This window comes from Nyctereutes procyonoides, unplaced genomic scaffold (assembly GCF_905146905.1).
Source record: "Nyctereutes procyonoides isolate TBG_1078 unplaced genomic scaffold, NYPRO_anot_genome, whole genome shotgun sequence".
NCBI classification, from domain to species: Eukaryota; Metazoa; Chordata; class Mammalia; order Carnivora; family Canidae; genus Nyctereutes; species Nyctereutes procyonoides.
In genome coordinates, this window is record NW_026575146.1 from 57,627,919 (window position 1) to 57,642,826 (window position 14,908).

Here is a 14,908-nt window from a genome sequence, read left to right on the forward strand (position 1 = left end):
CTCACCGAGACCAGATGGCTGATCGGTAGGGTAATCTGGAAGAAACCCAGGGCAGGACCCTGATTCCCAATCCAGTTGTCTTTCCACACAGCTCCCAGTTCATGATCTGTTTGTGAATGAAGGATTTGCATCATTTTGGTCCTAATCTTAATAATTTATTTTTACCTGAGAGAGATTGCTCCCCATAGCCCACCCCGGCCACATCTGCTCTGGCTAGAAATAGCACAAAGCTCTCTCACTCTGTGAGGGTGAGCTGTTGTTTCACAGCTTGTATCTTGGCTCTGTTTTCCAGCCCTGCTCATGCACTGAAAAAAAAAAAAATGCTGAGCCACTGAAAGGTCAGTAGAGAGATGATCTAAACAAAAAAAGTATAAGCAAAAAACGAGACAGGGGAGATGGAGAATCAGCTTTGCATGAGGGAATACACAAAATCACAGGAAGCGATCAAATTCAAGTCAGAGTATCTCTGAGAAACCATAAAACAAACATGGGGCGTATTTTAGATGACAGGAGTAAGTTGAAATAGTAGCCTTTTTATAGCTGTTAAGCACAAATACACAACCTAATGGGAGTGGGTTCATTAACTTTTTTCCTAGTCTACAAAAACCAGACAAAGGATGCCTTGCCAAGGACCGGAGAATCGTAAGCAGGGATTTATTGCTCCTTGGAAAAGTTCAGAGCAGTGGTTTTTATCATTGGATCTTTCGTACTCTGCAAGTTACATAAGAGGCTCTTGTCTTTTTTCTGTAAACATAACTTCCAGATGAGCTTTAGCTTCTCAGGTGGGCCAGCCAAGGCCTTCTGCTGGTGGAGGAGAGACAGTCACAGAGAAGATACCCTTGTAGTAGAGGGTCTGCAACACATCACTCTCCAGAGTCAAGCTGTGAACTGTACGTGAGTGTATCTTTATATATTGCTCACCCTGGGATGCCTACCAGTTGTCAGGAACTGTGAACCAACTCTTTTCAAGCTGCCAGAGAAAACTCAGATCTGTGAAAGAATTCCTTCCGTGGTGTGCAGAGCAAACAGAGCAGCCACTGACATTTATTGAGCACTTCCTCTTCTAAATGCGTTACCTCATCTAGTCTTCAACCACCTTCCCAGGAAGGTACTACTGGGAGCCCCCATTTTACAAGTAAGAACATTAAGACAGCACAAGGTGAAGAGATAGAGGTCTCCGGTCACCTGGAGTAAGTGCTAAAGCCAGGATTATGGACAGAGCCAGCGGGTTCTTATGGCTTGGGCTTTTATGTGCCACACTGTGTCTGGAAAGTGGCATTTAAAGTAAGTAGATGACAGTACTAAGTTACGTTAGGATCCATGGGGCCCCTGCCTCAGATACAGGGGCTCTAATAGGGAAGTATTCACCTGCCAAGGTGAGGGTGGTTCACTAAATTCAGAATCCTCTCCTTAGAGCTTCAAGCACCTGAGAACACCTGCTCCTAACACCCGAGGACACCTGCTTCTAGCACCTGAGGACACATGCTGTGTATCCCACCTTGCCTAAGTTACGGCTAATTTCTGCTTTGTCTCTAGACCCCCAGAGGACAAAAGCAGAGATGGACTTGGAAATGCTATAAAAACAAAACAAAACAAAAACAACAACAACAAAAAAGAATGCCTAAGCTTGAGTTCACTTCTGCTACTTACTAAATGGATTCGTTTCCTTCACTTTCCTTGTCTGTAAAATGGGAAAAAATGAATGCCCATTACATAGAATGGTCAAACCAGACAGAGGAGCAAAGAGCTTTATACACATCGGTGACATGTGGGTTTTTTGTTTTTTTTCTTTGTGCATGTCAAGGCAGCACATTACAACAAAATGCTGTGAACATCTGAGAAAGATCTATGTGGATCTCAAAGAGCTTTTGTCCTTTTTTTTTTTTTTAGGATTTTATTTATTTGAGAGGGAGAGGGAAAAAGAGTGAGAATATGTGAGCAGGAGGAGAGAGAAGACTCCCCACTGAGCAGGGAGCCTGATGCGGGACTCATTCCCAGGACCTCAGAATCATGACCTGAGCTGAAGGCAGACGCTTCACCAACTGAGTCATCCAGGTGCACCTCAAAGAGCCTTTCTCTGTAGTGTGAATATTAGCCTTGGTCAGGTCATCTCCCCACCTTTTCCCAATCTTGAGGGGTATTAGCCCCCAGAGTCTCTTCTACATTTTGATATTTTGTGATTGAACCAGGGTTTCTAAATGGTAGTTTGGGCCAGCTAGCCTTCCTAAGGTGAACACTCATTACATTTCTGGGGGCCTATTAATGACATAGGACCCCAGAGGATATCTAACAGCCCAAGGATCTAATTACCACGGTTCTAACTGCCCCCGAGTTCAAGTATTAGAGGAAAGAGAATTGGAATCTCTCCTGGAACTAGATGAATATCTGGTTCAGCTGGCAACCTGCTAGAAGTTGGGGAGGAGGCACCTCATACTTTTGTTCTGGGCAATGCCAGATACATAAGGGAATGCAGGGCAGGAGGACTCTAAGGGAGCTTCTAGCCTCATGACTTCATGTGACTGCCTCACTGATAAGTATCACTTGAAGATGATGTCAGCCATGACCAGTCATGACAGGCTGGAGTCACAGTGGGGGGGGGGGGGCCCTGCCAGGCTTCCTGCCTCACTGCATTGGCCTTTCCACAGGGAAAAAGGTCAAGTGTGGTGACTGTAACTCCAGCTGGTGACTGGGGCGTGGTGCTGAAACAGCTGTGTGCCTGCTCAACTCTCTGCCAGTCCTTCCAGAATGGGCTTGATGCCATTTCCCAAGGAGGCCAGGCCCCTGGGGAGCCTCAGTGTGGTAGCTGAGCGTGACGGGTCCATTCTCGTTAGGAAAGGGGGTCAGTCACCCTGACCCCGGTCTATTATGCAGACCCTCCCCAGCCATCCCATTCCCTGGGCTCTCAGAGCCTGCAGCAGAGGACAGGAAAGCCACCTGTGACAGGAAGCCCCGTCAGCAGCCTGGAGGTGCCTCACAAGGCCGTGGGCTGAGTGGCCGGAACGGTTATGATGCGATGAGCATGGGCGGCCTCCCGCATCCCCTCACCGCGGACGCCCGGTAATGATTCACTCTGTCTCTAGCAGGCCTCGCTCATTCCTGCCCAGGGGCCTGTTCCTCTTCCTCAAGAAGCCTGGTCTCGTCTACACAGCTGGCCCCCTTCCACAACTCAACTCTCACATCAAATATCACAGTCTCAGGCCACACACACCCCTCCCACAACTCCCCCCACTGCAATACTCCTTTCCTGTTTCATACAGAACTTCTCATTATCTCAAATGATTCACTTCATTTATTTTTGTTTATTGCCTTTTCTCCCTGTAGGGAAACGAGAGCCAGCATCTTCCCCACCCTCTCCAGTCAGTCCACAGCACTGGGGAAAATATCTGACAGGTAACATGGGATTAATAAAATTAGTACAATTAGTTAACACGACTTGATTAACTCTATCTAGGACAGGTGTGTACTGGCACAAAGAGGATTTCCCTCTCTGTGCTCTGCAGCCGTGGTGAGGTCTCGAGGCTCCAGGGTGGCTTTCCTAGACACTTTTGAATATCTCTTCCTGTTAAAGAGCTGAGACTCCTACTCTGATCATTGGGGCTGGCTCCTGACATCTGTATTTATACTATGTAACTTTTCACTTAGAGATTTTGGTTGTTAGTATATTATATGTAGTGCACTGTGATTTCAATACCAGGTATCATTTTTCTCAAGTACAAGAGGTGTTTGGTCTAGGGTTGGTATGAAAGCTCAAACACAGAAGGACCTTGCTCTTTCTCCTTTGCACACTCTGTTCCTAGCACACAAATTTCTTCTGGTGTTTGTCACGTTATGGTCACAACACGGCTGCTGCATCACCAGCCATCATGTCGGAATGCCAGAGAAGGGCAAAGCAAAGGAAGAAAGAGTTATGCCACATGATGCTGGCATTCCTTTTTTACTGAGAAGACAAAAGCTTTTCCAGCATCCATATCCAGCCTCTTCCTACTCACATCTCCTACATTAATCCTGAGTCACATGGCCACCTCTAGACCAGCTACTGACAAAGGACAATTAGATAACTGTGACTGATTTAGACTATCAATGATTCAGCCCCTGGGGCTGGAGAGAGGACCAACTTTCCTTGAGATCAAGGTATTACCACTCTCTCCTGAACAACCGGATGTGTCCTATCTGATGGACTGGCATAGACATTTATCCCAAATGAGAGCTGAAACTCACAGAACCTGAGAGTTAGAGGCAGATACCTCAAGCTGTCATGCTTCTGAAGTTTATTAAGATTGGGCTGTTCAATTTGTTTAAATGCCATCATATGCTCAAATATCTACCCCAAATATTTTTTCTTAAGGTAGCTCAAGAGAGTTTCTATTATCAAGCCAAAGGGTCTTTGTTACAGGAAAAATCTCACCACCAGCATCCTGCACGGCCTATCAGGATTCTGTAGGCTGTATACCAGTCCTTCACAGTCATCCACAACTCCCTCAGCAGTGACATGGCTCTTTGTACCCAACACTCTGCTCCTCCTGAGGTGACCCAAACACTTAGACATTATGTCATCAGCCTGACAACCTCTTCCTCCCCTGCCCTTCACCTTCAGATAGCATTCATTGAGGTCCCAAGTGTCCAGGGAGGACTGCTGGGTCCTTCAGGCCTACGTGACAACAGACGGATGCAGGTCTACATAGTGACACCCACCCTGACCAGTGGAGGAAGAGAGCGGAGATGTCACATCACAAATCCATGATAAAGGCCAAAAATACTTCCTGCCTTCTGACTGTTAGCCCAATACTTTTTCCTTTTTTTTAAGCCATCTGATTGTCTTCCAGGCCACACACATACACACACACTCATCCATACTCTCACAATTAAGAAAGAACCTAATGAGTGAAAAGCCTGGCCAGCCCGGCATACTATTCCATCCCTGCCAATAGCCACAAAGAATCTTTTGTGGGCGATTATAAGGACTGTCACACAAGTGTCTATAGGGATATCTCTGCAGAGCTCTTGCTCAACAATCTATGAACTTGACTGAAATTCTTTTTCAGCATATATATTGTTCTTCTATATCCCTCAACTAATGCAAGTTTTATATAGCATTTCTCAAAATGTGTTTCATTCAACTTACAGGTTTTACATCAACAAATGGTTCCATGATCAGATGACTTTGCAAGCACCCGATGAAAGAAAGTTAAATGGCTTCTTCATTGCAGCACAAGGCACAAGGCTTCAATATTCCAATATGCATGATGAGAAGCTAAGGAGGGATGGAATATATGGCATCTTCCAAATTTGTTTCACCACCGAAAGCTTTTTCCTTGGCGTATATTGAACAGCTGATGATGCTTCGGGAGACACTGAGAAACAGAGGCATCCAAGGGGCAGATGCTAGAAATTACCTACCTACCTACTTACTTACTTACTTACTTACTTATTTATTTATTTATTTATTATTTACGATAGTCACACACAGAGAGAGAGAGAGAGAGGCAGAGACATAGGCAGAGGGAGAAGCAGGCTCCATGCACCGGGAGCCCGATGTGGGATTCGATCCCGGGTCTCCAGGATCACGCCCTGAGCCAAAGGCAGGTGCCAAACTGCTGCGCCACCCAGGGATCCCCGACCTACCTCTTTTAACTGCCAAGAGGCATATTCTGTGACCTGGTTAGGTAGGGGTTGTCCAGACCTAAGAGTACCCCCAGTGAATATACTAGATACTTAGGATGGCCCCTTCGTCTACTATGTGTAGAGTTCCACATCCCAGTTGCTGCCCTGGGTGAGAGGCACCTTGGTCTAGGAAGGGGTGCGCTTGAGCTGATGATGTTTTGATGTTTTTCTCTGATCCCCAGGTTTCCCTCTTTCAAAATGAGCATGGTGTACCACATTAAAACAGGGAGAATGTGGTCATTACCAAAGAGTTCAACACCCTGTTATTTTTCTTCTGTTCCACCCTTTAATGAAAGCAATTTTCATTCATGCAAGGGTGAGCAAGCCACCCTGACCTTGGTGACATGGTACATAAACTAAAAACTTTTAAGGCTTTTTTTTATTATTATTGTCTTGCTTACATCCATCTTCTCTAAAAAAACCACTTGGCACAACATAACAAAAATATCTTTCTACAAATGTGCAAACATTTCCCTTAGCTATCTGGCACCGATGTGGCTGCCCCATAACCTTTAGATGCTTTAAGCATCTCTATGCTGATGAAATGATTTTAGGAGAATTAAATGCACGATTGGCAATGGTTCTGCCAAAGCCTCATCGCAGGACATCTAGAAGGAAGGTGTGCTTCCCTGGAAGCCTTTGCTCCAGGGACAGAGAGATCCACATCAAAGAGGAAAATAACTAGACAAACACATTTATCATCACAGTGTGATGATATCAGCTGCAGTTTATGGGACAAGTCTAGGAGAACTTCATCTCTTGCTCCCAGGGTTCAGCATTAGCAGCCACAAAATGATAAAAAATTCATTACTAACCTCCAAGATGATTATTTTCAGGCTATGTTAATAAGCATCCTTACTCCTCTGAACTTACTTTGACCTGATATTCTCCTAAATTGAATCATTTAAAATGTCTGAGAAAATTGGAGATTCTGACCATACCTCTATATCCCACGTCCATGAAAGAAGAACATGTCTTCTCTGCAGCAAGGAGAATACAAATATTAAAAGGCACATGGTACAAGAAGGGAAAAAACAAACAAGGGCATCTCAAGACTGAGGTTCTAGTCAGTGTTTGGGTAGCTCTAATTATGGGCTGAATTTTATTCCCCCTAAATTCACATGTTGAAGTCCTAGGAACTGGTACCTTAGAATGTGATTTCATGGGGTGCCTGGGCGGCTCAGTGGGTTAAGCATCTGCCTTAGGCTCAGGTCACGATCCCAGGGTCCTAGGATGGAGCCCCACATTGGGCTCCCTGCTCAGTGGGGAGCCTGCTTCTCCTCTCCTCCCTGGCTTGTGCTCTGTTGCTATCTCTGTCTCTCAAATAAATAAAATCTTAAAAAAAAAAAAAGAAAAGAGAATGTGACTTTATTTTGGAAATAGGGTCTTTATGGAGGTAATCAAGTTAAAATGAGGTCATTAGGGTGGCCCTTATCCAATATGACTGGTGTACTTGGAAAAAGGGAAAATTTGGACAGACATACCTAGTGGGAAGATGATATGAATAAACATGGGGAGAAGACAGCCACTGACAAGCCAAGGAGAGACACTAGGAGCAGATTTGTCCCTCCCAGCTCTCCAAAGGAACCAATCCTGCCAATACCTTGATTTTAGACTTCAAGTTTCCAGAACTTGGAGACAACAAATTTCTGTTGTTTATGCCACTCTGCTTGTGGTCCTCTGTTATGGTGGCCCCAAGACACTAATACAATGCATTCTCAGGTAACTCTCCTATCTAATATCTCTGAGTCTCAGTTTCCTCATCTAGAGCAGTAGGGGGCAAATGACCTTTGAAATCGCTTTTATCTCTAAAGGTTAATGATCAAGGATGAAGGTACTGCTCACCAATTCTCCTGAGATGTAATCATATACCATCTTGTGAGAAAAGCTTTCCTTCTTATCTATAGATCAATGGATTATTATATACAGGCTGAAAGCATCTCTGATAATCTGGTCTGGCCATCCCAATTTACATTTCCCTAATGGCTTTGGAAAGCAAAATAAGGAAGAAAGGAGGCTTGAAGTAACTCATATGAAAGGCAAACTTATAAATGTGTATCTTTTTAAAGACATTCATCATTTGGAAAAACTGGCTTGTGAGACATTCTAGGAGGTGCTGGGGTGGGCTCACATGAAGAGATCAGTAGCAAACATAATGCTTGTCATGGAAGGGAACGTGTTCTAGGCACCATTATGGAGCTTCTGAGTGCTACTATCCTGTTTTACTTTACCAATAAAACAGTTAATAACAATGCTTCTCTGCAACATTTATCAGCCTCTCATCAGAATGTATCATGTTGGTATAAATCATGGGCTATTACTGTATCTTCAAAGCCTGGAATTTAGTTTTCATGCCAGAACCATAATGGGTAAGAAGAGCATTTTGGCAACAGAAATCACAATTCCAAATACTATTAAATAGAAGCGATGTCCTAATTCCCTTTCTCTTTCCCTTACTGAATATCTACTCTCCTGCCAAGGGCTATACCAAGATGAGCCTTCTATGAAGTGATTTTATCATTTTTAACCGAGGTGACCTTCTTAAGCAGCAGCTAAATGGCTGCTGTAGCATCCAGTGTATTAACACAAAATTCAACATACCTGACAAACAAATCTGGTGCTTAGTTAGTTAAGGTTGCAATGAGATGGCTCACCCAAATCACAATCATTCAAATAAGGTTTATTTACTATGGGATTTTTTATAAAGGGGTACCCAAGGTATAAAAACAAATACAAGGAATTGTGGGGGCAGTAGGTCAGGATCAAGAACTGATGCACTGTACCCACCCCCTAGGCACAAGGAGACAAGGGGAAACAGTGCTTAACAGAATCTTGAAGGAGGGAAAGCCATGTAGAGAAGATGGTCTTGAAAGGAGCAGTGGTATTCGGTGGTCTAGGGACACAGCCCAAGGCATCTTCCCAAGGACAAAGTGAGGAAAGGAAGTACCATGACTGACCTCACTCACTCTCCCTCCCTCCAGTTTCCCACCAGGGCTCCCCATTAGTCAGATCCAACCTGAGACAAAGGGCCAGGGATGTGATCTGTAAGGGTCAGTCTCCAAAGACCATAATGAGTGGACCTGGAGGTGGATGATGTGTGGCCCTGTGCAATATGACCCCACAGACACATTAAGGTATTCGTAAATTTTCTAAGAGCAGAAACATATTTGCTCTTGTTCACCATTTTATCCCCCAGCTACATCATTCCAATACCAATCAATTTCCCAGTGCTCTAACCAGGTATCCAATACTTCAATCCAGTGCTGATGCTACTCAAAGTCAGCAAAGACCCCACAAAGTAAAGGCTTGGTCCCACAAGATGCTCTCACTTTAGATACTAGCCACAAAAATTGGGTCCCTAGGAAACCTGCACATTTGCCCAACTGACTACAGATTTGCAGGTTCCCATGACTCCCACTCAGGTTGAATAATTTGCTAGAACAGCTCAGGAAAGCACTCGACTTTCTATTACAGCTTTTCTCCAAAGGATGTAACTCAGCAACACCAAATGGAAGAAAAAAGTTCATAGGGCGATGTATGGGGCGTGGGGGGGGGGGGGGGGAGGGAGTATCCAGAACTTCTGTGCCCTCTGAATGTCATCCACTCAGCAAATCAACATCTTAACCAACCTGAAAGCTCCGTGAGCCCCACTGCTTCAGAGATTTTATGGAAACTTCATTACTAAATCATTTACTAAATCACTGGCCACTGGTGATTGAATTAAATCTCCAGCCTTTCTTCTCCCTAGCGGTTGGAAGCTGATATTCATAGCCCTCTCACATGGTGGGTTTCTGAAGCTATCTAAGGACCTGTATTCAGTCACCTCATTAGTATACAAAAGATACTCCTAACACTGAAAGTTCCAAGGATTTTAGGAGCTCTGTGCCAGGAATGGGGACAAAGACCAAATATATTTTTTTATCATGCCATGTAGCCACGTCCTATCATACTGTCTGGTGCATAACAGACAGTTATATTGGCTATTAATGATGCAGTCTCCTCAAGCCACTCTAGAGTCCATCCATCTTTCCTTTCTTCTTTCCTTTCCTTCCTTCCTTCCTTGGGATTACTGAAATTTTTTAGCCAAAATTATACATGGCTTTAAGATTCTCCTCCCCCTTTTAGTTGGGTATTCTAGAAAAAACAAACCATGACAAGACAGGTCTCCAGAATCTTAGGGCATTTCACATTCTTGACATTCCAAGCCCTGGGAGACCCAATGGAGAAACATTCAAAAAGACTTTTCAGAGATGGAACCAAACCTACTGATTTACAGTCTGTTGCAGTCTCCTTGGTTTCATACCTTATTTTTTACCTTTGCAATCAACAGATTCTGCTGTCCCAAAGAGACGTAGGAAGCTAGGGTTGGACATTTGCTGGGAATGCTAGAATATTTTTGCTTATGTCATATGTTGTGCAACATGCCACTGAAAGGACTTTATATTCTGGATAGTTTCCCAATGATATGAGTCCCACCTTATGCTTTTAAAATCCCAAGTGATCAGCATTTTACATAACGTAGGGAAAACTGGGTTTCTGCCAAAGGAAACTCTGAAACCAAGGATAAAGAAAATGTGGAATGGAGTAGAGGCATTTTAAATGCATTAACAGAGAAAACAAAAGTGAAAAACACACATAAGTCCATTTGAATTGAATATATCTTGAAAACATGGTGTGAAACTCCAGTTTAAATAAGGGTTGGGATAAGGGTGTTTAAGTTTTCTATCAGCAGAGCTAGCCCTCAATCTGATGGACTGTTAGGCTTCTCTCTAGTTAGTAACAGCCTTCTACTCTTAACAAAAATGAGCCAAACTCTAGGACCAAACTCTGAACTCTCAACCTAAACAGATGTGCAAGGGCTTGATGAGGTCCTTTTAGAAAATATTTTCAGCGGTGCTCACACACCCTTGGCCCACCTTCCTACGGAAGTATATACCCTTCAACCTGAGCAAAAGTTACTCCTCAATTTCTTAAACCCAGTGTCCTCTCTGGCCACCCCCCCTCCCCCAGGGCATATGACACCTCTTTGATGAGCAGCACACAATATCAACACTTCAGGCAATGATAAGAAAATGCACCCAAGCAGAGATGGTGATATACAGCTTGCACAAGTTGCTGGAAACAAATACTGATACTGGAAAGAATGGCCTACGGCAGCTGTTCTAAACCCAGTTGATAATTCTAAATGACCTTGGGGAGGGGTAGCCAGGAACAACCAGTGAGTCTTTTGAAAGAGGCGATGGTGAGACAGAATTGGGCCCACCAAAGAATAATAGATAAAGGTGGATCCCAGGTGTCTTTTTAAAGCTACTTCTGCCCATCATACAACAGAAAAGAGGCACATTGTTATTTTCCTTTAATGTCTCTAAACAATACTCACCTGGATTGGGTACAGTGGCATGACAAGGGAAACACTTTCAAAATATACATGTGCAAGATCTTCCCTACCCAGCCAGCCACCCACCCACCCCACCATCCTGACAAACCCTACATGGGGGGGAAACCTATGTATTTTGTAGGCGCTCCCAAGGCTTTCTGATCCTCCCTCCTCCCTTCATCCCGACTTTTTCCTGGTTAAGATCCACTGAGCGTTAGTTCTCTATTATACTCAATTACTAGAAAGAAATATATTTGGGTCACATATCTTAATTCCCTGCTGACACACCTTAATGGAATTAATATTTAACAATACACACTTGACTTAGATCAGAAATGCCTTATAGAGGTTATCTACTTAAATTTTACATTGTTACACCTTCTGGAAAATAAGTTTCAATGATTGGATACATTACCCAACATCCATCACATAAACCCTTCACAAAATTGCAGGTCTGACAAAAGGTGGTCCCCTCCACCACCACCCCAGCAAAACACATCTGTCTTTCTAACAGATGATGATGAAGAAATAATGTAAAGCATTTGCCCTGGTGCCTCAGCTGCTAGAACACAAGCCTGTTTAACCAAGAACTGTGCCGGCTGGCAAGGATCCCTAGAAATGGCTTGTAAGGCAGTGTGGTCCAATAGAACTTTCTGTGATGATAGCAATGTTCTTTGTCCATATTGTCCAGTCAAGTAGCCAGGAGACACAGGTGGCTGGTGAGCATTTTCAAGGTGACTGGTGTGGTGGAGGAATGAATTTTAAATTGTATCTAATCTCAAGCAATTTAAGTTTAAACAGCCACATGTGGCTCATGGTTATATTGAGCAAGGCCACTTGTAAATTTAACTGGTGGTTAATACACACAATAAGGCAAGACAAAAGTTTTATGGTAGTTTCAACTGATGAGCAAATGCTACGTTTAAGTTTTAAGAGTGTCACAAGACTTTTAGTAGTATCACAGTTGGCCCTTGACAACTCAGAAGTTGGGAGCATGGACCCTCCACGCAGTCAAAAATCCTTAAACAACTTTTGACTTTCCTAAAACTTTACTAGTAAACAGAGGCCTTACTGATAACATAGAGTCAATTGACACATATTTTAAATGTTATGTATCTTATATATCATACTCTTACAATAAAGCTAAAGAAAAGAACAGGTTCTTAAGAAAATCGTAAGGCAGAGAAAAATACATTCACAGTACTGCATTTGCCAAAAAACAGCCCCATATAAGGGAACCCATGCAGATCAAATCTGTGGTGTTGAAAGATTCAGCTGTATTTGGAAAGACTTCTGCATGTCCAGGGCTGACTGCGGCTGCTCTTAATAAAAAGGAGAAGGCTCAGGTCATCTGTGGAGCAGCCTGATTTAACTGGATGTGGCCCCTGTCCTGAACTGTCAAACTTACGAGGCTGGGAGCTGAAAACAGAATTGCTGACTGTCCTCTGAACAGTGCCACCATATCCTGCTTGAATGGCAAGGTGGTAACCTTTCCTCTCTCTACAGCCAGGGACCCTCCCCTGTTGCAACCCCATCTGGTAAAGGGGGGGCAGGAGGTGGCTTCAAAGTTTGCTTTGTTAATTCGCACCTGGAGAATGTGTGCGCTTGATTTAAGGAAGGGCCCATTGGGGTTTGCGGGGTTTCTCAACCTTGACACTAGTGACATTCTGGGGCCCATAATTCTGTGTTGTTGGAGACAGTCCTATGCTTTGGAAGGTGCATCCCTGGTCTCCCTCATTAAATGCCAGAAGCATCTCCCACCCATCTCAGAAGCGCTAACCAAATGTTTCTCCAGATAGGGTCAAATATCCCCTGGGGACCAAGTCATCTCTGGTTGGAACCACCATTCTAGGAATGAGTTTTTGAACTATAGTCTACTTGAGAAAGGAAACCAATCTTTGTTTCTTGTTTTTTTAAATCTCTCGTACCCAGTAGATGTCTGTTACTCGATGTGCACACAGGCATTACTTAGATGAAAGAATAAAAGGCCACTATTAATTGTTAACTTTATAAATGTCCCCCTCAGTGCCTAGCATAGTGTAAGAATCAATACATATTTTCTGGCGGTTAATATTTTTACAGGTTTTTTAAAAAGCAGAAATTTCTACTACTATTTCTGAGGCAGAAAAATGATGGGGAAAATAAATCTTTCTCATACCTTCATGGACATGAAGCAATTATTTCCTGGCCTCTCGGGGTTTTCAGCAAACAGTGCAAGTCTAGAAAATGTAGTCTCACCATTTCCAAAAGCACCAGGATTGTCTGTGTGTGAGGACAGGATGCATCTCAGTCTCAGTCTCTTCACAGAGATTTGTCTGGGTGCTGGGGTCAAGAGGATTCCTTCCTCCCTGACTGGGGGAGCTGATCATCTCTGGCACCAGATGAGACCCCTAGGAACCCCTGCTGCCAGGTTTCCTGTAAGAGAAAAACAGACAGCTGGCTTCAGTTCACAGTCCTGAGCCTTTAAGATGCACTCCCCAGCACGTGATGCTTTTATCTCACAACCAAACCCTGGAGAATGAGCCTACCACCTAATTAAAGCCAAACCCATCACACCTAAAACTTTGGAGATGATTTACCTCCATGGACACATGGCACAGCAGAGCAGAAGGAAGTTAAAGGCATTCCTGCTGTGCACAGATTTCAACAGATGATGTGTTTGGTATAGTCTGCCCTTCACTATTTTCCTCAACTGTTTACAGTACTTAACACTTTTTGGAGGAGATTTTTCATTTAATGAAAAATATCACTTTCCAAGTTCCATAGCGCTGGCTGTATATTTAAAGAACCTCTGTATTCAAACCACCACAATGATTAAGTCACATTGCTATTTAACCAAGGACAAGGCCAAAGCATTTATTACCATTAGACAAGAAAGAGAAGGGGAAACCCATCCCTTCCTTTACTTTGCTGGAGACATACTGGAATCACCTGGGCAGCTCTAAAGTCTCAAGACTTGGGCCACAAACCAGAGGAAATCAGAATCTCAGTGTAGTAGTAGGCATTACAGATTTTTTTTTAAAGTAAATGTTTGATTTTGGAAGAGCTTTAGGTTTATGGAAAAAATTACAAAGAGACGACATACATTTTCCATATACCTCATAGACATACCCATTTCCCCCTATTATTAACATTTTATATTAGTATGGTACATTTGTTACCATCAATGAGCTAATTATTTTTTTTTAGATTTACTTATTTATTTGAGATAGAGAACATGCACACATTGCAAAGGGAGAGGGAGAAACTCAAGCAGACTCCCCACTGAGTGCAGAGCCTGACTCTGACCTCCACCCTATGACCCAGAGATCATGACCTGAGCTGAAATCAAGAACCACCCAGATGCCCTAAATGAACTAATATAGTTACATTAACTAAGATCCATAATTTTTTCACGTTTCCTCAGTTTTTCCCTAGTTTTCTTTCTGTATTCCAGGATCCCATCTAGGACACCACATTACATGTAGTTGTCATGTTTTCTGAGGCTCTTCTGGGCTACAAGAGTTTCACAGACTTTCCTTGTTTTTTTGATGACCTTGATAGTTTTAAGGAGTACTGGCTAGATATTTTGTAGTGTCCCTCAACTGGGATTTGTCTGATGTTTTTCTCATGATCAGACTGGGGTTACATGCTTTTGGGAAGAAGACTATAAGATGAAGCCATTCTCATCACATTAGATAAAGAGTACACAGGTCAACATGAGTTGTCACTAATGATATTGGCCCTAATCATTTGGCTGAGACAGTGTGTGTTGGGTTTCCCCGAACAAAGTTAGTTTTTTGTCCCTTTTTTCTTACTGTACTCTTCTGAAGGAAGTCACTCTGGTCTATACTTTTGCCTTTTCCAGAATGTCATATAATTTGAATCATA

The 14,908-nt window shown here is 43.3% G+C and overlaps 1 protein-coding gene across 5 annotated transcripts in view; it reads right to left on the reverse strand.

Moving 5' to 3' along the window:
• LOC129500169 (uncharacterized) overlaps window positions 1–14,908 on the reverse strand; it is a 136,051-nt gene that overhangs the window by 39,099 nt on the left and 82,044 nt on the right. For 3 of the 5 annotated variants that reach the window (XM_055310310.1, XM_055310312.1, XM_055310313.1), the window contains exon 1: window positions 6–207. In XM_055310310.1, the coding sequence (XP_055166285.1) occupies window positions 6–134 (129 nt within the window). In that variant the 5' untranslated portion in view covers window positions 135–207. Of the gene's footprint in view, window positions 1–5; window positions 208–13,196; window positions 13,454–14,908 lie in introns of those variants that run through there. The other 2 variants (XR_008662509.1, XM_055310314.1) reach the window with 1 other exon arrangement.